General features: G+C 38.3%; 1 protein-coding gene across 1 annotated transcript in view; it reads right to left on the bottom strand.

Annotated features, from left to right (window-relative positions):
• The window catches only part of LOC134535027 (zinc finger FYVE domain-containing protein 9), a 47,782-nt gene extending 22,751 nt beyond the window's left edge, over positions 1-25,031 (bottom strand). The window contains exons 1-8 of the mRNA XM_063373859.1: positions 24,821-25,031; positions 21,859-21,941; positions 19,983-20,050; positions 15,844-18,478; positions 13,612-13,886; positions 11,903-12,002; positions 8,659-8,859; positions 6,071-6,226 (exon numbers count right to left, since the gene is read on the bottom strand). Of these exons, the coding sequence (XP_063229929.1) occupies positions 6,071-6,226; positions 8,659-8,859; positions 11,903-12,002; positions 13,612-13,886; positions 15,844-18,478; positions 19,983-20,050; positions 21,859-21,916 (3,493 nt within the window). The 5' untranslated portion in view covers positions 21,917-21,941; positions 24,821-25,031. The remainder of the gene's footprint in view (positions 1-6,070; positions 6,227-8,658; positions 8,860-11,902; positions 12,003-13,611; positions 13,887-15,843; positions 18,479-19,982; positions 20,051-21,858; positions 21,942-24,820) is intronic.
• Positions 25,032-25,269: the final 238 nt, after the last annotated feature.

Genomic DNA, 25,269 nt, shown 5'->3' with positions numbered 1-25,269 from the left:
GCCAAACGACACTACTCTTCGTAGGCTGGACAGTCGCACTGTTGTTTGTAAACATGATCTGTCTAAATGTTGTGGAGTATCAGTTACCTGATTAGGCGAAGCAAGGATGTAGAAGAAGGCTCACCAATCTCCATACATGGTAAGTGACAGCTGAGCAGAGAGGTCGACTGCGGTGTAAACCACAGTGCTGGGATGGCGGTTCAGCCAACAATACCCTGTTGTAGGCGATCGACGTCGTGAAGACTGCTGGACCAGTGTGCTGTTCATCGATGATCGCATCACCTGATGTCACCAATGACATCACGATGGATGCCGTGGTGTCGTGCTGATGCGGACCCACCGGGTCTGCGGCGTGTTCGCTGGGGTCGTACCAACTGGTACGAGCTGCTGAGTCAAATGTCCAACACATGACTCTACATGTGCCTTGGACTACTGCTGCTGCTGCTGCTGCTGCTGCTGCTGCTGCAGCTGCATCTACTGCTGCAGACGGTGTCGAAGGGGACCGCAACAAAACTCGTTCAGTTCGTCGGCAATCAGAAGACACACACACGTTAATCACACGTCCTATAACAGTTCTTATCACTTGCGCGATATGAATATACAGCGTCCTGTGATCGTGCCTCATGCTATCACTAACCCCTCTTCTTCTCTTGCTCCCCTACTCTAACATAAATTAAATGACTCGAGATTCCTCAAACTCATAAAATTAATAATTCATAACAACTTAATAATAAATATAAACATTAATTGAACACATAATAACTCTGTTAAATAATAAGGTAATGCATAAATAAACAGTATTTGCAACAATAACATTGCATAGTGTTTTTCAATAACAACAACAGGTTATTGTTTACCTTTATTGTAGGTGATGAATAAATAAAATATATTTTATGGATGTTATCAACATAATATCTTCACCTAGTAAATAATTACATTCAATTTCTTAATTGAGATTTGTCAATAATATTGGGCTTTCAATAACATATTAGCATATTTAATATGCTTCTCACATATCATATGTGAATATTTTCCTTCATCACATGTTATACAATAGCTACACTTATTTACAAGAAGAGACATTATTTGCTTCTCAGCTATGAAATAATGACAATAACCTCAAGATAAATATTATTGATTGAGTGCTAGTGTATAGTGTTTATGTTTTTAAAGCTGTTCATTAAAGACAATCTTTAAAATTCTTTATCTTTCATTTCTTCTTTTCTCAATATAAAGTGGAGTGTTTTTACATCCTATTCATAAGAGTGTGGATGAAGTTGATATCCACTTATAGTTTCGGGTGTCCTGTGGGAACCCAATTAAAGTGCATTATTAACTACTAGACGATGAAGAAGCATAGGTAGGGGCAAGGCAGTAGCCTGGATCAAACTGTAAGTACTCATACCAACAAGTGTGTTCATTTAGTAGGATATTAGTCAACTAATCTTTAGGCCATTAATTATATGTAGTATTTAGTTGTGTGTTGCATTTGTTATACATTGTAATATGTCACATAATGTTTGTACACATCTTATGCCAAATTTTATTTAAACCTCACGTGTATATCCATTGCTAATACGGTCGAACTCGACTAATAGGGTGATAATAACTGTGTCTCAACACAGTAACTGTACACACAGTACATAATATTTGGTATGTCCCTCTAGGACAATGTACCAAACCAACGCTCAGGCAACACATATGCTCCAAGCACAAATATCAGTTGGAATAAAATCATCAACTGACAAACACCCTAATTCTTCGAATATAAATTACCATATCGAAGCAATGAGGTACCTATACACCTGGATTACCTCTATCAACTCATGAGGATATATATAATTAAATTTCCTTAGTAACATAAACAATACAATGATTTTTTAGCATAACACAAGTAATAATGGTACATATTTGGTGTTCTAATTCACCACAGGTGTTTTGTAAGGCCTAAGCTGACTCAAATTGTAATTTCCTACAATTTTTCCTGTATCAGGGTCCTGTAGAGTGTAGCAGTTACATTTCTCCACAGCTACTACTTTGTAGGGACCTGAGTACAATAAAAATAGCTTCTTCGCTAGATGTGCCCACTTGTTACTAGTTGGTGCTGTACGGCGTAGAACTAAGTCTCCTACAGTGAATTTACTGATCCTGGATGCTGGCTTCCTTTTCTTCCTAAGGTCGGCTTCTCTTGTTAACTTGTCTCGTACTAGTTCTTCTATTTCTTCTTCTATTCACTCTTTCTGTTATTAGCCCCTCCATGTCATGTCCAGGTGTGTTACTTCCGGGTATAAGGTTGGTGGTAATACATCCAACCTTACTGATCATAATTATTTTGATGCTCCTCAATTACAGCTTGAGAGTAGCTGCAATTCGCAGTCTGCTGAGGCTGCGTGACTGTGCAGTTGGGCGGAATCGGCTGCTGCCGAGCAAAATATCCTCGCTGCATGGGATACGATGTGGTTGGAGGATGGTTGATTGTAGAGAAACTCGCTGGTGATTGATTCACAGGAGCGGTGTCTGCTACAGGGGGATGCAACATATGCTGTTGCATATTGTTGGGCGGCTGACGGTTAGAGTAACTCCTGTACTCCCACCTGGGTGGCCTTCCATTTGGATCTTCAGGACGGTAATGCTTTCCCCACCACTGGTTTTGGTTGTGGGTGTAGGGTTTCTTCGGCTGGCGGTTTCCTTGATGTTGAGGTTGGAATTCCCTCCTGGTCTTCCACTTCCCTGTCCGGTACTGTTTCGCAGGCTGCCATGACGTGCAGTGGACGTTGGCCTTGCCGCCGTCGTTACCACGCTGCCAGGGTGTGTAGAGTGGTGCTGCCTTCTGATGTGCTGGCTTGAGGTCTTTCTCCACCTCACTATTGTTGTTCCTGGACAGCCGCTCCAGCCGGTCGAAAGCGAGGACCTGTTCGCGGAACTCTGTGATATTGTGGAAGCTGCGCCCTGTCAAATGTACTTGGTACTTGATGGGTAGCTGGGAGGTCACCATCGCCATGAACTCAATATCACCCATCTCTGGTTCGAGGTAGCGCGTCCTCTCGAACATTTGAGACAAGTGTGTCTCCAGAGTTCTGTTCTTCTTGCTATCATACCGCTCGGTATGCAGACGTGCCCTCAGTGTTCCCTGTATTTTCACATTCCAAAACTGCTGTTTGAAATGGCTTTTGAATTCTTGGTAGGAAGTGATGGTACTTTGTAATACCTCCCACCAGTAATACGCATGGTCTCTCAGTGCAGTTGCCATGCATTTCAGGCGTTCAGTATCACTTAGCCTGAACATGTCAGCGTATTCCTCGAAACGTCGAAGGAATCTCATTGGATTCTCTCCTTCATGAGCAGAGAACCTAGGCATCGCCTCTGACCATTGGCGTGCCGGGTGGTGCATCACTGCAACTGGGTCCAATGTGGTGTGTGTGTTAGCTGGGTTGGAGTGTGTGATTGGGAGCTCAGGTTGCTCAACCTGCGGTGAATCACAGCTACTGAGGATTTCATTGGCATTGGTGTTCAGGGCTGGGGCCAATGCTACATGGTGACTGGAGGTTCGAGTAAGATTGTCTACCCTCAACTGCAATACCTTCTCTTGTAGCTTGCCTACCTGCTGCTCTATGTCCATCGAAAACTCTGTCTGCCTTTTTACTAATGTGTCCACCTGCTCCCTCATGTCTGTGGTATGATTGATTACTACATTTTCAATCATGGTCTGGCATGTAGATTGTATATTTTCCAGACTACAGCTGTTCTGAGCAGCTTGCTCAGCTAATTGATTTAACCTGTCATTCAGCTGGCTAGTCTGGGTAGTTAACTCTGCTGCTAACCTAGTTGTTGTACTGCTACATTGTTGTTGTATTAGCTGCAACTGTGTCTCCGTGTAGTTCTCGTGTTCTGCCAACCGTACAGAAATAGCAGACATACTACTCTTAACTTCACTCATTTCCTTTTGAAGAGTGTTATTAATAGACTCCTTAGTGTCCCTGAGACCTTCCTCCAGCCTAGCATTCTGTTCTTGTTGTTGTTTGTCTAATTGCTGTCGAAGATTCTCCTCCAACCTATCACTAGTGCCCTGGAGACTCTCCTCTAACTTAGCACTAGTGCCCTGGAGACTCTCCTCTAACTTAGCACTCCTGGCACTTTGTTCCTGAAAACTAGCTTGCTGTTGTTGGTGGTTAGCTTTCACCTCCTGCCACATGCTTTGCAGCATGATGAGCAAGCTAGCACTTGTTTCATTACTTATTGCAGCTGGCAATAAAGGCAAAGGTGTGTGTGGTGTGGTGGTAGCTTGGGGTTGTGTCACATCTACTCTAGCCGCTCCAGCATGTGTTACTGGGGTAACAAAATCTGTGTTAGGTACTTGGCTAGGTGATGTGGGAACAGACACATCTACAGAGTGTGTAGACTCCACACTGCTGTCCCTGGAGCTGTCCTGACTGACACGTCTACTCCTTCCCCTAGTTTCCATATTTACTGTTTTAATTTACCACACAAAACACAATACAAATATGCACACTATCGGCCCCACAGTTCGTGCGCCAGAAAAATGTGTTTCTAATCTTATTCCCTTCTGTACACAAACGTGTACGTGATGAAACTAAGATTTTCCATTTTTAATTACTCAGAACGTTATTCCAGGACTTAATACAAGGGCGCCAGAGGTCATCAATAATTAAAAACAAAATAACACAAAAAAAACTTATTTTATTGTTTTAATCATAATGAGAAACCTTGAGTCATGGAAATAATAACCAAACAAACAAATATTAAATAAAGTCTATGGGATGTCGTAGATAACCTGACTCTTGAATAAAATACAAAATAAATAAATTTCCTGAAATTGTTCACTGAGTAAAAGTTTTGGGGTTTTGCTCCGGCTTGCTCGAGCATGAAACGCCTAACCAAAAGACTTCTGGACTTGTGTACATATAGTTTGTGCCAATGTGAGTTAATTTGCTGTTAATCGCCGAAAGTCAATGTTCTACTAATTTTATAATAATCCAAAGTTTATATAATTATAGTTCGCGTATGTTGACGGTAAAATTTACGCCAATTTTAATATATAGCGATGATGCAGACCATACCTTAACTATAGATGCTTAATGTCGTTCGTAAAATACTTCGTCGCTCACGTGAATTGAATGCGATTATTCTGCATTCAATTACAGGGCGTCAATTAACATTGCCCAGTATTTTGACGTAATTTCCAGATCAATAACGCCGAAATTAGCATCGCCACGAACGAAATATTCCCAGAGGGAATACACTACCACACGCACTAAATGGCGTCATTTTCCACTCTTTTTCTTCTCTCTTGCCGAAATTAAATTGTTAATTGAAAAGGGCCAATCACGGCCGCGACACGTTAGCGTCCTTTTTAATGAAGCCAATGAAATGTCAATATCAATCAAGCATAGGCTCGTTAAAGCTGTTCCGAACGCCGCGCGATTATTTATTTTAGCAGTTGTCATGACGACACAGCACGAGATGCGCGCGCCGCCATGCGTGGAACAAAACAAAACACTGCCGAAAGTATCGGGAAGCGGTATTAACCTCGAACGTAAAACAATAATAAACAGTTTCAGTTAGTCTGATAATACCGTAGTATTACACTTTCACTGTCCCACAAATAATACAATCATTTGTACGCAAAGAAAAATTCAATCTTAACAGACCTATTTAATTTTTATTGTTTAAATAGTATTTGTTCGTGTTATCTACATTATGGCACTTATATATCCAAACTAGGCTTCTGTGGATACTCTTTTTTTCCATGCAAATAAAATTTAAAATAGAATATTACCATATTCACAAATATTGAAAATTTTTTAAATTGAATGTTAACATAATAATTTTTGTTTTTCATATTGCACACAAGAGTTCAAGAAAAATTGATCCAAAATACAGTAAAATGAAAAAAAGAGAGGAATAAACATGGAACCGTAACAAATAGGTGTAAATGAAGGGGCGGGGGGCAACCCCGGCTACAGAGTCAGGACGCAAGTGGTTCGTGGTCCACTATAAGGAGGCCCCGTGTAACTTGCACACCGGGCGGAGACAAAGAGAGCGCGCTCACCAGGTGGCGTGCCCACCCGCTTGAGGACCCTGCCGGGACGCCTGTACGGCATCCGGGGCTCCGACGACCCGTCCAGCTCCGTGAGGTCCCCTCCGGGCCGGATCCCGTCGCTGAACATCACCTGCTTGGCGACATCGCTCTTCGACCGGGCACTGCCTGCGGAGGCCATCCCGCAAACCTCGCTCAGCCATCCGAGTAACCCACCACGTTCAAACCTTACCACAGCATGCATTTACTCTCTCTCTTTCCAGTGCGCCATCTCTGCCAACAGCACTATCCTTGTTTCGGTGTGCTCTGTTGCCAGATATACCCAAAGAACACAATTTTTTTTATACAACTTTATATTGTGATGAACATTTTTTTTTAAAAAAAAGAACTTAAAATGGAAAATTAAGAATGAGAGTTTCAGAAATACATTTTCCTTGTTATATTTCATCCAGCGGATAGTAGCATATGGTACTCAATTCTTTTTACTAAGGAAGTATAACTGATAAGACACCAGTTTCGACATTAATTTTTTTTTTTAAATTTCAATATTTAAAATCCTGGCTCGTTTTGACCATAGCACATAATTAATACAATGCCTTGTTATTAATAGTGACTGCTACAAATATTTTCGCCTGTGAAATGATAATAGGTGTTTAAAATTAATATTTTTTTCTTTCTTTCAGACAATGCAATATACAGCCAACAGACACTATTTTAGAAAAATCAAAAAATAATAAAATGAAAAAAAAATCAAAACTTATTATAATTATTGACGGTACACAAAATAAGAATTTTTTATACAAGTCGGGTAGTATCAACCTGGCGAGAATGGGTGCCATTTGCTCTGTACTGCGATCTAAGCATGAGACATTATAGTTCCCAATCTTCAGGAAGAAAAATTTTCAAAAAGATACTATAGAAGTAGAGTCGTATTTATGACCCCGTAGCAGTAACATGACGAGTGACCATGATGCAGAAGACGACAAACACCACAGTGTCAACCTGTTGTGAAAACTCTAGTATGTCCAGTGCTGCCAACTTACAGGCACTTCCATCACATTTATGCATGCAGTAAAAATTTGACACATATTAGACTCTAAAAATAAACAACACTCACTTATACACAATAAAAAACTAACTTAATCATTAAATAATTTAATCATTTTTTTAAAAACTAAAATGAGCTTCAGGATACCGGTACATTTATGTTAGGCAGTATTGAAAATAAAAGTTTAACTTCTTGTTACACGAAATACACGAGCAAGATTATCATACTAAACGTTGATTCCAAACAATATTTCAGACATGTCCTAGCAATTTGTTTCCATAATAATGTCCCATTAACTGTCACCGGACACCTTAATTAGTAATAACTATGGAAAATCTGTAAAGATTGGCAACACTGTGTGTCACTAATTGGGGGTTCTCATGCTCAGTATTGAGCTAAAAGGACTCGCTAGGCAACCCTTTCTTCGCCAACCCTCCACTTAGTCTAAAGGCATAAAAACAGAGTGAATTTTATTAGAAAAAAAATTTATGCTTAACAATTCCACACCATTTTATACCTCAAACATACAAAAAATTTACATTACCACAATAAGAAGTCTTCCCTTTTATTAAGACTAGATTTGGGCGTCCATTCAGAAATTCTTTAAGGGTACGCAGAGCTTCTGGAAAAAGATGCGATTTCAAAACTACTCAAGATATCCGACTGGGGTTTGTTTACGAAACACATTAAAAAGTTCGCTGACGGCAGATAAGTAGTTTTGTTTCAGAATATAATTTTTAAACTCTATTTTTAGTAGAGTTAAAATGGCTAAAAGGTGTGCTTTTAGAGTAATTTTTTAGGCAAAAAAAAAAAAAAAAGTACATATTATTGTAAGCACTAAAGGAACTCGAGTTACGCCTTTATCTTGATTTCACTATCATATATAATGTTTCTGGTCACTGCTCAAATCTCATATTTGCCCCACGCCGACAAGAAGACTGCACGCCAGTCCACAGTATTGCGCTTATAGGAGATACCATCCTAGAAATACCAGCGAGCATCGCGTTTACCATCCGCCTTACTAACACAGATGCACCCCTGACTACCCAGGCCCCTTAAGAGGCCACTCCAGTGTTTCAGGGGCACTACGCAACCCGCGTTAACCTCATAAGATTCAATGCTATTTTAATTTTTGCTTATAACTAATTAACTAATATAGATTTCGAAATGATGCTTGCTTGATATGTACGACAACGATGCTCTTATCAAAGCCCCTTCCTTCAAAAACGTGCATAAATAATGGTTTTACACCAATCTTTACTAATATGCATAAGTGTGTATTGTCTGTGTTTGAACCATAATTTATGCACTTTTTTTGAAGAAAGGGGCTTTGATAAGAGCATCGTTGTCTTACATATCAAGCAAGCATCATTTCGAAATCTATATTATTAGTTAATTAGTTATAAGCAAAATGAAAATAGCGTTGAATCTTACGAGGTTAACCCGGGTTGCGTGTAGTGCCCCTGAAACACCGGAGTGGCCCCTTAAAGGTCCTGCCAGCCTGCAGATTCAGCCGTGCGTCTGGCTAGGTGTGTTCCGAAGCAGCGCTCACCCTCCCTCTTGAGGACGCCCACGGGCACCAGCACGCTGGGAGGCGGCTGGCGCAGGGTGCCGGCCGCCTGCTCCAAGGGCGGCACGGTCGAGCAGTACTCCATGGGGTTGTTGGGGTTGGGGCGTCGGCCCGGCGCGGCGCCGGCCTCCCGCGCCGAGCTGGGAGACCCCGCCACGCTCTCGCACGGCTCCACGGCGCTCGCTGCAACAGCACGGGCAGCGGCACGGCCGTGGCTCAGGGAAGTCGCACACGACGTTCTTGGAACTGGACACACGCGTTTGTCTTCCCTCCAGGTTTTATCACTTCCAGACTAACCTTCGCGGCTAGAGACTTTAAGGGGTCATGATCGTATATTTACGTTAATCACAGATCAACTTGTACACTTTTTAAATTGTCTAACTTTTACAAAATGAAAAATTTGTTTATCGGATACTTTTAGCATAATTAGCTGCCAAAGTTATATATTTTTTTGTTTTTGGGGAGTATTAAAAATGAATAATTGAATGCGTCGCAGAATAATTTTTTTTTTTTTTTTTTAGGTTTTAAGGCAAACGTACCGGCTACTTCATGATAGATTTTGCATGTCCATTGGATAAACCTAATTTATGTTATACAAAGTCCCAGGGAAACATTAGAAAATACGACTAACTTTGATATATTTTTTTTAAAAAAAGCTTACAAATGAACATCACTACAATAACATTACAAATCAGAAGCGTATAGGTCTGTGCATTCATTGTTTAGCTTACGAAACATAAACGTCATGTAAATATTACCCACAGAAATAAAAAAGGTAGTTGCACCTAGTAATATTTGTGAAGAAATAATAAAGTAGGTACATTTTACAATTTTCAAGCAATTACGAGGGGATGGGAAGAAAAAAATGTTACCCTGCTTATACAGAAAAATGACCCTTAAACAAATAATCAGCTAGGTAATCAGTGCGTACATCGTAGTAGCATTCACGAGGATGCAATTTTAACGAGTGGAGGAACATACAGCACAGAAACAACGAGCCAGGAACGTAGAGCACATCTAGGGTGTCGGAGAGCGCACAGGGTTAGGGGTGTGAAGGAGGGGGGGGGGGGGGGGGGGGGAAATGAAGAAGTGACTAGAAGCAGACAAGAGACACGACACAAGCATCTGGTATTGAAGAATAAAGACTAGCGAGAAGCGTAACGTGACCGCAGACCACACCTGGCGATACATCTCCATCGACAGCTGAACATCCTTTAGTGGGGGATGAAACAAAGAGAAGCACAGCATTATTTCTAAGCACAGGACACACCAATTCTTCTTAATGTCCTCGAGACCACAGAAGGTTCACTCGGACATTAGCGATTCCTTACAGCAAGCAATGCCATGGGGCACAACGAACAAACATCCTAAAGCTAAAACGTGGAACTGGAAGTGAATGATCTACCAAAACTTAAATTTTTATTATACAATTTCCAAATTTATACCAAACTGCAACACTAATATTGTTATTTTTAACACAATTTGAATTTGTTTTTCAACGATTGATGTAATCTGATGAAAATTACGTTAATCTAAAATGATGCTTTTGTACAAATACCATTACAATAAATGTGACATGGTCATCCTGGTAATGTGAAAAAATACATTATTAATTTTTAGAAATTAACAAAAAAACGTTTCTAAGTGTACAAACTTAATAGGCACTTTACCTGATAAGGCAAAACAACAAAATTTCCTAAACCATATACAGGGGAACTTTAATACATACAGTCCTGTGCGCAGGCTAAATGGAGAATACATTATAAAATTTATGTAATTTCACGTATGTTTGGATCTTGTGTGGTGCTTTCTGTAGGCTGCAAATGACAACTAAACCTTTCCCACAACTGCCAGACCTAGAATTTTCTGCAAGATGAGTGAGTCATTATGATTGGATGATAAATGGTCCACGAATGTAAATATTTATCTCTTTGCTATAGACAAGACAGTATACAAAGTCCTCTACGTGAAAGACATTAACGAGCAGCTTAGTGAAGGCTCATTATTGACTGTATGTACTTTGATTACCTACTGATTACTGATTCCTTTACCTGAGGTTAAATGCTGACATGATTATAATTGCGTGAACACATTATACAAATAAGCCTATTTATAAATATGTTTAAGGAAACTACTGATTTAAATAAAAAAGATGTTAGGTTTGCATACACAAAAAGCACAAAACATTAAAAAAAATTTCTTTGTCTTGTAGAACAAATTAATTCGTCATGTGTGACAGTGTTGTAATATTTTACTTAGTTTTCAAATATTGTGTTGTAAGAGAAATAATCATGAATCAAAAAAAAAGTTTAAAAATTACAGATTAATGTTAAACTTAATGAAAATTCCTTTGAAATTAAGAGTTTTGAGTACATACAGTATGGACCTAAGTATAGAATGTGCTAAGTTTGAAAAGTTTTTCAGTTGGATTCTATAGTCTTGATGTAAGTTTTTGGACATACGCCATTGCTAAGAACTTTTTCTGTTGAAGAAAAACTAATAAATAAAATAAATAAATAAAAATAAAAATACCCAAAAAAAAAAGACAAAAAACACACAAAATTAAGCAAAGAATTGCTGTTGTCAACAAGGATATGAACACCACAAAATATTCCGAAACAGGAATATGGTCAGCAAACAAAGAAAAACAAAGAAAAATGTACTAAAAAATATACTGTAAAAATGTACTGTTGTGTTGAATTATTTTGGGTTTCAATATTTTTGTGTTGTCATCATTTGTGGGGATTTTTTCGTTCTCTTAGTACATTTTTCTTTGTTTTTCTTTGTTTGCTGACCATATTCCTGTTTCGGAATATTTTGTGGTGTTCATATCCTTGTTGACAACAGCAATTCTTTGCTTAATTTTGTGTGTTTTTTGTCTTTTTTTTGGGTATTTTTATTTATTTATTTTATTTATTAGTTTTTCTTCAACAGAAAAAGTTCTTAGCAATGGCGTATGTCCAAAAACTTACATCAAGTCATGCACTCCCATTGCACAAATCTTTTAAAGATAACATGGATTATATAGTATTAAACAAAAAATTTTTAAGTACCGGGAATGCTGTCATTAAACCTGAACGTCAAATATTAATTAAATAACTAGGTTAAAACTTTTCAGAAAATGTCATAGAAAGAACTCTGAATGGAATTCAAACCTTTATTCCTACAACACTTTTAAGAGCAATAATAATGTAGGCATACAATAACACGCAAAGGTATTAGTTACCTCTGGCCAGGACTTCGAAGCAGGGCTGGCACACACGGGCTTCTGCATTGTCGAGATATTCCAGGCGAGACTTCAGGTTGCAGCACTTTGAACAGAGAACCTGAAGGACACCATCATTTTAAGACTCATTGGAGAACTTCTGAAATCAAACCTAATAACAACATAAAAAATAACTGCCCATTGTTTGCTGTGACCCTATGAGAAAATAATGGAGCGTTGACAGAATAAATGAAAGGATAGGCGAGATGGGAATACCTTGAGAAAACACACCGGCTCACAACAACAATCATTTTTTTTCCCACTCGTTAAAAATAGCAATGTGACGACATAGGGAATTGAACCCGTATCATCTTTGTGAATATATTCACAATCTCCAAGTCATTCAGTTGGGTTGGCACCACATAAAATAATATAGTTTACTCAAAAAGAAAAAAAAAAGTGTATGTTTAAAATTGATAATTGTAAGAGTTGGTACATATTCATTTACGTACATTAGAATAAGAGTTAGCCTGAAAGGGACCATCTTATAAGTACAACAATTTAATAATTTTATCTTACTAGAGCATGCATAAAGAACCCTGCAGATAGGTGCAGTACTGGACACAGCGCAATACAAAATAGTAACATGTCATTAACGTTATCATTGCATTCAATAAGTATGTTCACAGAGGTGATAACTGCATGCTAGGCTATCAAAAAAATCCAGCTGGTGAGTAGTTACAAAACATGCTATTATCCACTCCAAACTGTACCAGCTTGCTTTCCAGCTGATGTTAACAGCCACTAGACTGCAGTTTTGGATTTGACTACAAGACGTGTGAAAACAGTTGCCTCGTTGCTTGCTCGTGATTGGTCACTATATGTCCAGAATGGCCTGAACTGGTTACTGGTACATGCTGCAAGATAGCAGCATCCCATGCATTTTTCAGCCTTCTCTAGATGCCACTTCTAACAACATACAGATGGGGCATTTATTCAGGATCTACTCGATTTTAAGACCCACTTTTTCGTGACTTTGTAATCTGAAAATGGGATGTGCATTATTATCATTATAGTATTACAGCCATTCTTCATTTTCCGAATATACTCCATTTAAACGGTTAAGAAAGAGAACAAGCACTGCCTTGTTGGGCTACAACAGTAACCCAACTCGCAGGCCGTATTCCAGAACATGTCCAAACCGAATCCCAGCAAGGACACAAATCAGTAACCATTTTTATAAACGGTGCCCCGCGTGGGGGTAGAAACACGTTTCAATGCATTCTAGCGGACATTTCGCAACCATCGATACAACTGTTACGGCAAAATTATTAGAGACAGCAGCACCATCGCACAAAAACAGAACTTTTTTTCTAATAATCTCAAGTACTTTGATAGTTATGATTATTTATTGCTATGAAGTGTAGAAATTTAGTCCAGGATTGTTTTACTACCATAAAGTTTCATTTGGCAAATAAACAAACTAAATGATCACAAAAACGACATGGGTATACCATCTGGACAAAAACTACGAAAAGGTGAGCTCTGCGCATGCATGGAATTTGGGATACAGATACAGATACAGATCCAGATCCGTTCCCTAAAAATAAGGGATTGGCAGTACATATCCTGTCGTACATTATGAATATGGTTAGGGTACAGGTGAAGCCCATCCGACACCTGGACCCTCATTACTGTGTGTTGGAATACTGGTCTTGGCCACACATCACCTTGCCACACGCCCGGCAGTGGTGCCGGCGCTTGATGACAGTGAACCGGAGGTCGCACAGCATGCAGCTGGGGGCGTCCGCGTCCGGGACCCAGTACGGGGGCAGCCGGCCCAGGGCGTGGTCCCCTGGCGACACCGCGTCCGACGGAGAGTCGGAGGGCGCCTGCTCCACCGAGGACGTGTCCGACAAGTCGGGAGACGACACCGTGCCTTCGCTGCCCGGGTTGTCGCACAGCGAGAGACGAGGGTTGGCCGAAGGGGTTTCGCCCGGCGGCCCTGCGGGTGGAAAGCGTCCCATCTTACCGTGACCATCCTCAACTGTTCTCAGGGTGTCCACAAGGAAAAAATATTTTGTACCAACTTAGGCGAGAAAAAGTACTAGATTTGAAAAAAAAAAGTACTAAATTATAATTTGTTATGGTTTTAACAATTTAGGAAGTTATTATGACATTGCAATGCTCTAACTTAAATATATCACACCAAACACACACATACATTCCATAGTTTTTAAAAATAATTACGCTTAATAATAAAACATATTGGAGTTACTGTAATAATATTATATTAAAGAAAAAAGTACTAGATCTGTACTTGACCACTAAAAAACTTATAAAAGTACTAGATCTAGTACGAAAGTACTAACTGTGGACACCCTGACTGTTCTTAGCATACAAAATCATTAGAGATGAAATACTTAACTTTTGAAATCAATCTTGTCAACGAGGTCATTAAGAGACAGAAACACAGTGGCCATGCGGTTAGTAATCGCAACAGAATTTACCTGAATTGATTTTGGGAAACCATGTGAAACTGAGATCAGGATGCCCTAATCAGGATTATATCCTGGGTCCTTTGGAATCAAATGCAATGAATTTACCACGTCGTCACGTCATTATGTAATAACTTACGGCATAGTCCCACTCGCCATGCTGAGTTATTGTTCACTTGTTAAATGTTTTTATGAGAGAAATACAGTATGTTCATAAAAGAATGTCCCAGTTATAAAATTTAACAGTATCAACAGTAAGCACTGTTGTGTGTTGGTTCAAGGTCACAATTAAATTCAAACAGTTTTAGATAAGCGCATGCACAAGTACTGATTTGTTGTTTTCTTGCTTGCTGCACGAAATAATGGCTCTTTCCCCAATTAGTAGACGGTGAATCTGTAAACTTTATTTTGCAACAGGATGGAGCCACTTCCTATTGGAATCAGTTACAATATATACCATTGATACGGGGACATTCTTTTATGGACATCCTGTATTTCAAAAATAAGTTAAACATAATTTAATTCTATCTGAATATTTGTATATTTCGGTAGCCTTTAATTATATATTTTATCAAACTAAGACAAACTACAGTCTAAAGTCTTTAACCCTGCATTCTATGGTTCAGCACAATCTGTAACATGGCACCAACTGAGATGCTCACATTCAGACATTTTCGGGTGGATTCCGGCTGTCGATCTTAACCACCGAGGTCACATAATTTTTGTCAGAGTTTATTTTTTAAGGTAGTTTTCATTTTAGTAGTATTTCCTGTTTTCTAGCAAATTACATTTCCATGATGATTCTTTTTACAAAGCGATCTGAATCACAGATGCGATGTGATATCAGACATTTTTAGACAGTGGATGATCCACCTGTTTTCTTCTTTATATAAACCAACTTACTTCAACTTCTTTTAAATACCATTGTACTGCATACAAAGTTTTCTCTGGTATTCCCATTATTCGATAATCCGGCAAAATACCCAATTCGGCATGGCTGTGATTCGGTACGTGATAGTTTAAAGACCTTTCATTGTATAAAGAAATTTTTGCCATTCCAAGGTTTTGGACTTTTGTCTTTAGCAGTCATTTTTTCTGGTAAATTTAACAAAACTGGAAATTGTAACTGGAGAAGAAAAGCATAGTCTGGCCTTAAAAGTTTTTAAGCCTCTTTTAAATTTGCTCTGTCATATAACTTTTTAAAAATTTTTACATTACTGATTCTAAACTACATTTTGTGATGTAAGTTTTAAAAAATTATTATTTAAAGTTAAATTAGATTATAATGTGGTAAGTAAGTAATAATTATTCTCAAGAAACCAGATAAAATTAAAAAAAATTACTTTTCTTTACTCTGCTGGGGTAACCTAAGATTCAATGACATGGGACGACACATAAAAAAAATCCAAAAAAAGTTCCGAATATATAAAATAAAACTTAGAAACATTGGGAGTACTAGCATACCATATGTCAGCATTGCTGGTGGAGATTCTAAAGACGCTGTATCAACGTTCTGATCACCCAAATTTATTTTTGAGGGCAAGTGCAAGAAATGTGGTCGAGATGGTCTTTCTTCCTCTCCCAGAACATCGATTGAACTGTCCTCCTCGGGTGTCTTCACCGCACACACGTTCACTTCAGATCTTGGGAATTGGTTAACCTCCTGCGAAAAACCATTATTCCTGTCCCCCAAACTGTCGAAGTTGCTGGCATCAATGACAGACTGATAACTCGGAGGTGAGGCAGCTGCTGCCTCCAGAAGTAACTGAGCTGTACCATCGTTCAAAGTCCTCTCAACCTCACCCAAACTACAATGTTCCTTCGAGGCTGGATCAGAATAAGGTGGGTGTTCATTTCCTGGTAAACTGTCCTGCACCAATTTCTCTTCAAGTCCCGAAACTGTGACGTCGCTGGTGGCGGGAAATGAGTTTTCTGTCGAGGATAAACGCTCACCAGTGGATGCAACGTCGGAAACAGTCTCAGATGATGAGCTGATGGCATCGGCCAGCACCTCGCCAATGGCGTACGCACTAGAATGCTGAGGTTCCATCACTGTCGATGGAGGCAACTCAGAATCCTGAAAAGACTGTGCTGTTGAGGTGATAGGCTGCACACGAGTGGTGCCGGAAGAAGCTGATGATCCCTCCTCTGTGACTGCAACATTCGTGTTTGAGGACTCACACTGAGCGAGATCAGCACTTATGCCAGCATTTTCAAGCACTGGATCCACAACAGACAATGCAGGTTTCGAGGAGCTAACATTGGCCAGCACACTGTTCACAGCAGGGACGAGGTTTTTATCTTCGGAGCTCAAAACAACTTGCTCACCCTCATCTCTTTGGCTCATGTCCTTGTCTGGCACATCACAGTTTTCAACAGGAAGCAAGCCCAATGATGTAGAGTTGGGCAAAGGGACATCAGGTACAGATTGAGGCATTTCAGGTGTAGTTTTGGGCAACATGACATTGGGTGCAGGTGTAGTGTTTTGCAACAAGACTTCGGGTTGAGACTGAGGCAGTCCAGAGGCACTAGGTGTAGTGTTGGGCAAAGGGACAGTCACTGCAGATTGAGACAATGTAGAGGCACTATTTTGGGATGCAGTGCTGGTGATGGACTCCTGTGAAGCTACGGGAGCCTCAAGTGGCACAGAGACAGGAAGCGCAACAGATGGATCAGAAACAGCTGCAGGACGTTCGGACAGTTGGGAACCGGTATCCACTGGCTTAATGCTTACATCTGATATTATAACTTGAGAAGAATCACTGGTCTTTTCAACTTCAGGTACATGATCATTTATCTTTGCAGTATTAGAAACATTTACACCCTCCGATGTAATGATTCTTTCGTGTTCGTCTTCTCTCCTTCCGTCTGATTCGGGAATGTCACCTTGAACTTTTTGTGCAGCGGGAGCGAATGCAGCATGAGCAGAACCGTCACCCGTGATAGACTCCTGCACTTCAATGGTGCCTGCAGCTAGACTGTCCATCTCGTTCCCAACCTCCTCCTCTAGTTCCTGCAAGTACTGCTGCAACTCTTCGTCACTGATGTCCGAAAACGAAGTAAAACCAATCACTGGCGGAACGGCCGCCGCTACACTCTGTGCTTCAGAACTTTCTCCAGGAACATCTCTTGTTACGGTCATGCTGGTTGGCGAGTTACAAATGGAAACGTCAGCCTCATTGACAGAAAGCTTAGTACCAACATCTTTGTCAGCGTTGTTGGCAGGTAATTTTCCTTCAATATTTGAGACCTTTGGTTTAATCCCAGTGCCATGCCCTCCTTCCGGTATTTTCTTTAACCCAGATACTTCAGTTTCTGAAATATTATTCTTGATAACCCTAACATAATTCGTACTGCTCTGCTCTTTACACAGGTTGGAACTGTTGCATCCTAAACCCTCAGCCTCACAGGAAATATCTATTCCCATAACACTACTTTCAGAAGTTTGGCACGTAAGTCCATCTGTATTCGTATCGCACAGTCCACGAACAATGCTGGGTGTCCCACCGACAGTTTCACTTCTCTTACTATTCTTCGACAAATATTCTTCATACATACTACTTTCAGGAATTCCAGTGTTGAGATTTCTCTTCATTTTGATATCCTGTTTACCCGATATGTCACTTTTCCCAATAGTTTCAACCGACTTGCTTATTTCGTTATAATACAGCCCATCGGTCGTATCACACTCGGACACATGACCCCCAGAATTTAAAGTCTTGTTTGAAATAAAAACATCCAAAGAACCATTCCGCTTCTCAGATTTCCCTTTGTTTGTGTTTTTGCCATCTGCCAAGTTGTTCTGGATCCACAAAGACGGAGAATGATTCTTCAAGTCGTTTTTGTTGTCGCCCACAAACTCGTTCAGGCTGGAGAACATGCTGCCGATGTTAGGTGTTGAGACACCGTTCTGCTTCCAGTGTGAAGCAGAATGCCTGTTTTCGCGGTTGGTGGACCCTTGCGGGGTGTAGGAACTCTCCACGTAGCTGGCCGAAGGCTGGGGGGCAGCTGCAAAGTCGGCGTCCGCCAGGTTGATTGGCTCGAATGCAGGCCGTCGATAGTGCATGCTGGGTGCTGAGGATTTTCTAGTAGCTGGACCCTACAACCAAGAATTACACACGGTCAGGAACACTGTTAAATTTTCAATAGAAAATTTTTTTCCTTACAAAGAAATAATATTTACTATGCCCAATGCAATGAATAAAACCTATGCTACAATTGTATAAGTAGTGGATGCATAACTAATTTACTAATCTATAAACTAAGGTAAAAAAAATAAACAATTACACTAATTGGCAATTATGTTAAGTACCATATGGTTTACTGTCCACCTTTTTATCATTTACCACGAATATAGTTACATGAAAATAATTATTTTAAAATAGTAAATGCTTATCTGACTGAATGCCACCTTCAATTTGTTACTGTGCTGTACATTATTCCTGTAGTACAAGGCAATTGTTCTATAGAGAAATTTATTCTTTGACATAAGAGTACGTACTCATAATTGAAATCGCCGTTAACACTATGTTACTAATTAGCTAACACTGAGCCTATCACACATAGAAAATGTTTCCCAAATTAAAACTGTTTGTACCTTTACATCCGCACACTTGGTCGCCCCCCCCCCCCCCCTTTTCTCCTTTCAGTTCCCTTATTTATTATTTATTATCAGTTTTACAACAGTACATTATGCAACGTTCTTTAAAGGCACAAATTGTCTTTTTTATTATTTAAATTCAATACATGATTGTGTTGCAGTTTTACATGGCTGTTACAACTACTGTAATAAAACATGAGTCAAAGTATACTGTATATTGTTAAACACGTTTTTAAATATTTTTTTTTAAAATATTTTATTTATGACCTAATATTTTTAAGTGCACTGCAATAGTTAGTTTTAACTAACATTTCCCCTTGACATGTATCATTTATAATCAAATCATTAATATACGTTAAAAGACTTTATTTTTCCCATCGCTCAAACTTTTTTGTCCTACTGTTTTCGCCCCTCAAATTCTCCTATCCCTCAAAAACCGACACTCTGGAAAAATGCCTGGTTGGCCAGTACCTTGTTAAGGAGCCCGAATAGCCAGGGGTGTTACTTGTGTTAGAAAGGCGGGATGATAAGAGCCACGCTTGCTTGTGAATCTAGCACGGTATTGTCTTTAAGCGCACGGCTGTAGACTGGCACGCAGCCTTAGGATAACTACGAGTTTTAAGAGGTAAACATAACGTATTATGATGTATAAAAGAAGATAAAGCTTCAGTGCACCTATCTGAAGTGCTTTCACGAATCTGTACTAGGTGGTTTCATGCCTAAATAGTGTTCAGAAAACATGTTTTTTTTAACCATTTTCACTCTCCTAAAATAGCTACTCTCCTCCAATCTCTGCGTATCTTTAAATGTCCTAGGCAGACAACAGGAGGATATCTTAAGCAGTTTTCAATTTGCATGTTTTCTTCTCTGACGCCTCTACACACCTTATGTGTGCCCAGGTCCCTTTTATGCACAAGTCCTAAATGCTGCACTTTATATTAACTAAAAATGAGTATCAGAAGTATTAAAATTAAACATTTTTTTTTTGCTTAGGATAACTTACATAGCCAATATGTGCAGTTCCATTGGCAGTCCTCTTGCTCAGAGCAGAAGCTAGTTGTTCTGCACGATCTAAAACGAACACAGCCAAAAATACTAGAAGGTTCACAGAGGTATTATATCACACACACACAAACAAACACACAAAAAAAAAACACAAACAAAAACACCCCCCCCCCCCCCACACACACACACACACATATTTTGACAACTTTGTGTAATTTCAGGGTTGCTACACATTTTGGAATATGAAATTCCCTCACTTTTTCAGGTTTTTTCAGTCTACATGGGAAAATTGCGAGACCCTTACATAGAATTGTAATCGTACTTGGTAACTTATTTTGGAAAGTTCATAAACTGCAATTTTGTTCCAGCATACTATGGCTATCTAATAATTTGTATAAGAGATGTCCTTTCAGAAAGTTAATCTTTTAGCATTAGTTAGAGTAAGTACTTTTTTTGATGAGTGGTTTAACTACATGCATTTATACTTCTAGTAGAATAAATAAATAACGAAATTAACTGTCAAAAATGCACCAAAACATGAATTAATAATGTTCATATGTGTAGGACTACAATTGAACAAACACACAATTTATTATAAAAAAATTAGTTTTAAAAAGTACTAACACATTTCAAAGAAGTAATGGTAAAGTTGCTATTTTGCAAGTTAAAAATAGCAAACACATAAAATGTTCGTAGAATGTACAGTATTTCTGAAATTTCAAAATTCATATAACTAGGGACAAGATTATACAATGAATTGCGATAAAACAAAAATAACACCGAAAAGCATGGATCATAACACTGCATATAAGAGAAAAGCAAGTTAGTACACCATATAGCACCAAAATGAAAGTTATCATGGAATTAAGTAGCATTTAACCAAAACTTAATTGACATTGACAAAAATTTTAATGTTTCAAATTCAAGGACTGTCATTATTTCCGGACAAAATTTGTACCTAAGTGCATGGATAGGAAAAATTAATTAAATTTATTTTTATAGTGCATCTCTTTTTGAATCACTTTCAAACCACAAATACTCGTTAATTTAATTTTACTGTTCGGAATATATCAGTTTTATACCAACTTAAAACAAATTATTTTATCATAATAATGCAACATATAAATTTTACCACTATTTTGGTTGAGTAAGTATGTATTACAAAAAAAGTTTTATATAAATAAAACCATAATCTACTGATAACAAGGCTATATACATGACCCCATACAACAATAACAATAAAAACTTGTGGTAAGTCGGTAAAAAAAAATCATCATTCACTACATTTTGAGCCTGTTGCTTGGTAATTGAAGAGGTTTTATCTTCTAATAGTTGGGCTTCTGAGTCTCTTTGCGCCAAGGAAGTTACAAGAATTTTTCCATCTATTGCTCGCATCGATTAGTCAGATCGCCAAAGTATCGGTCTTAATGTACATCACAGCAAGATCAGTGTCAATCAATTATTCGAAATGGCAGGACACGCTATAAGGTCTAATGTGGCATGTTACATGCCGTCTTGTCGGTTGTGTTTGCGACGTGACAGAGTTAAAAATAACAGGAGAAGACAAACATGTTTTCTTAAACAAATTGAAAAATTTATATTTCAACAGTGCGGGAAATGTGTGTTGTTTCATAAGTATGTATAGTAATTCCAGAAATATTTTTGAGTTCTCTGACTTTTCCAAGGTACATGGAATTCCCTGACATTTCCCGGTTTTTCCTGACCACGGCATCCCTGAATTTAATGGCCATCAAATTCTACCGATAATGTGTAAATGCTAAAAGAAATAAAATGAAAATAACTTTTTTTCGTCAAATTCTTTGATCACAATATTTAACGGGCAGTAAAGTTTCCAGCTCAAATTTCAAACTCACCTTCGTTGAACTCGAGCTCATCCAAGACTTTGTCCAAATCTACGGCATACTTCTCCATGCTTAGCAGCAATTCAACCTGTTGCCTAAAATGGATGAAAGTTATGTTAACAACTTGGTACTCTGTACTAGTACAACATTTGTAAAAAAAAATTTTTTGACAAGTCAACAGACAGTAATTCATATTGGTTTGTAACAGAACATGAAATCTTGTTACAATAAGGCCTAGGTTATAAATTTTATTTTTAAAATACTAAACAAATATAGAGGGGCTATTGTGAAAATATGTAGTGTGAAATATTTTTTTTACATTCTGTGAATCTTATATTTCCTCCAAAGCATTATTAATAAACCAGGTCAAATGAACTGTTCCTGTAATTTAAATTTTACAGTAAATGTTTTCAATAAACCTACACTTGAGGACATTAGTGTTAATAATTCGGTTGTTCAAATTTTACTACCAGCTACTGGCAAACTACTTTTATTATTTATTTGGACTTACAGACATCTTGGCAAGATCATTAGAGAGGATAACACTTAACTACAATAGGGTATTCACACAAATCTCTAAAATAATTTCCTTACAAAATTTCCTAACTAATTTTTTTTTAAAAAATAATTTACATATTTTCCAATTTTTTGAAAGAAATATATTTTTGGGAAAATTTTCTGGCAATGTAACTGTAAAATTTTCTGCAAAACCGGAAAATTTTCCAACCCGTTATAATTTCATAGAATGAACAATTACATTTCATCAACTTTTTTTTATACAAACAGAGCCAACGAAAATACATTTGGTCTTTCTTTACAGTGCAATGGCTCACGTAACATCTGACAGTTGGGTAGGGCAGATGTTACCCTCTGCTAACTGAAAGGAACAAAACAATTGTTGTTTAAAGAGTACCTACCAATCTGCAGAAAATAAATTATTTTATAAGGTATATCAACCTATCTAAATAATGCAAATCACGTTGGTAACGAAAAAAAAAGGAAAAATTTTATACACACAATTTTAAAACATTTTTGACCATCACTTCTTAAAGTACATACTATTTGGTCTTCAAAAGAGTTTTTTTTTTTCATGCAGTGTTCTATCCTTACGCACAGATTATCAATGTTTAATGTGTGAGGAAAAAGCACATATAGAAGTTTGTGGCAGATGAAAAGATTAGTACACAATCAGAACCCATAGCCCCACAGTTGCTGGCCCATTTCTGTAATGTTGCAGGAAGATTACAATGCTTCAGTTAGGTAATGTTAAATTCATGAAATGTACGAAAAACATTGTGTGCTGCGAGCTAGGGCACAAAGAGCTGTATAAAACTGGCCAGGGCACAAATGATTCAATCAGCGTGTCACACACTCCAGACCTCCCGGGCTAGCTCAAAATTCGGCCTGAAGTGAACATTCATACACACTTGCATAAATAAATTTGGGCACTGAAAAATCATGTTAGTTCCAAAGAAATCGTTACTGTTGTCAATTCGTTAATGTCTCTCAGACACAAACTTATATTAACGTATTTTTATTCATACTCATAGAAGTTTCACCGTCATTGTGGAAACCATCTTGCGACCACCCAAACAAGTACATGTAAGATTTACAAACATGTTGGACATAACCTCTTCACTGATCTCTGCACCAAACAGTTTACTGCTTGCAGGTACCGAAGGATGAATATTTAAGTATAGTTTGTAGTTAAATCCGTGGTTACATACTGACTCACGTTACGACGCCGAAGGACTGTGTCCTTGGAACAAAGCCACAATCATCGAGCCCTGTATGGGGCTGTTACTGACGACTGTGGTCGAAAATTTCTAGATTCAAAGTTCCAAACACGAAAACAGGTTGATTATATGCGGTAGTGCAAAATTTGTTCTTCCATTCCCACTTCTCCCCCTAACCACGAACCCCTCTTCCGCCCTGTCCAACTCCTGTTTCCAAGCCTTCTCCCACTCCCTTGCCTATCTGTTTCCCTTCCTGTCACCGCTTCTCCATTTCCCAGATGGTATCCCCCTCTTCCTACCGCCCAAACTTTCACGACCACCTCTGCCAAGAACATTGACTGCATTTCCTGCTCTTTCAAATTTAAATATATTTCATCCTCACTCTTATCATCCTCCAACTGGCTCCTGATGTTTACATATCTATTCCCAGCTTTCCACTTCCTACCCGCATCACCCTATTGGCCTCTTCCATCTGCCTCTTGGAAACTCTTTTTCTCGGTAGAACTCAATTTGTAATTAGATCCATCCTCATTTTTTTCTCACTTCCCCACAAGCTTTTCCGTTTCCTCTTACAGCTTTTATAACCCCTACCTGTACATTAAAACATTTGTACGTCCCCCATAAATAATTACATTTTTCACTCGCTCCTCCCTCCTCATACTCTTTATTACATTGGTTGTCTCCCCTCCTCCTTCCTATTTGTACGTGCGGTGCATTTCACACCTAGCTCCCTTTATCTCGACTCCCCTCATCATAGTCTTCTATCATGAAACTTTTTCCTTTTCCTCTCATTCCTGCCAGTTCTCTCTACTGGTATTTCCCCTCCCCCTATATGCTTTTCTCTTTTCCCTCATTCTGACCCTACTGTACCCCTCTTATCCATATTTACTACAGCATTTCCCCTCCCCATCTCCCCTGTCCCATTACTAATCTTACCTGCTACACACTGTTACTCAAACTCTCCAGATACATAGATGTCTTCATTAATTAATAGCATATCTTTACTCTGTTTACAATTTATTTTAAGTATATTTACAGAGAGAAAAGCATTAGATAACAAAAAGCCATTTTGTAGTTATAAGTAATATTTCAAACTGATTTTAATTAATCACAGTGTATACTATGATCATCAACAAAATCACTCACTCAGCACAATCAGAATTGAAGTAAAATTTTCACATTCATCTACGAGAAGTGATGCACTTAAGTAAATAATAACAGCTATTTAGTGAACTTACCTAACCTAAAATGTAAATGTCAAAATATTTAAAGGTCATTTATGTTTTTCATTACTTCAGACTATCAGAACAATCGATTTAAAGAAAAAGACATTAAGAATTTCGTAATGATGTTTCAAGTGCACGCTGACAACAAAGTTATACTTAATATAATCGCTTAATCTTCATTTTCACAAATTACTCAACATTTGTAGAACATTACTCCATTCAGATTCTGAAAACACTTACATCACTACCAACGACAGTAACTGAAACTTAACTTATATGTTCTTAAAATAAATATATAAAGATTAGAGGTTTTATGTGATTTTTCAACATAATAATGTTTATTTTGTTATTAATAAGATAAATGTTTTGAAATTTATTTGAGTTATAATTGCAATCATGTTTAGTATTTTTGTGTATTCAATTGAAACACAAATATTATATTCATAAGATACAATACAGAT

This window comes from Bacillus rossius, chromosome 8 (genome assembly GCF_032445375.1).
Source record: "Bacillus rossius redtenbacheri isolate Brsri chromosome 8, Brsri_v3, whole genome shotgun sequence".
Classification (NCBI taxonomy): Eukaryota; Metazoa; Arthropoda; class Insecta; order Phasmatodea; family Bacillidae; genus Bacillus; species Bacillus rossius.
This window is presented reverse-complemented; position numbering and strand designations above follow the sequence as displayed.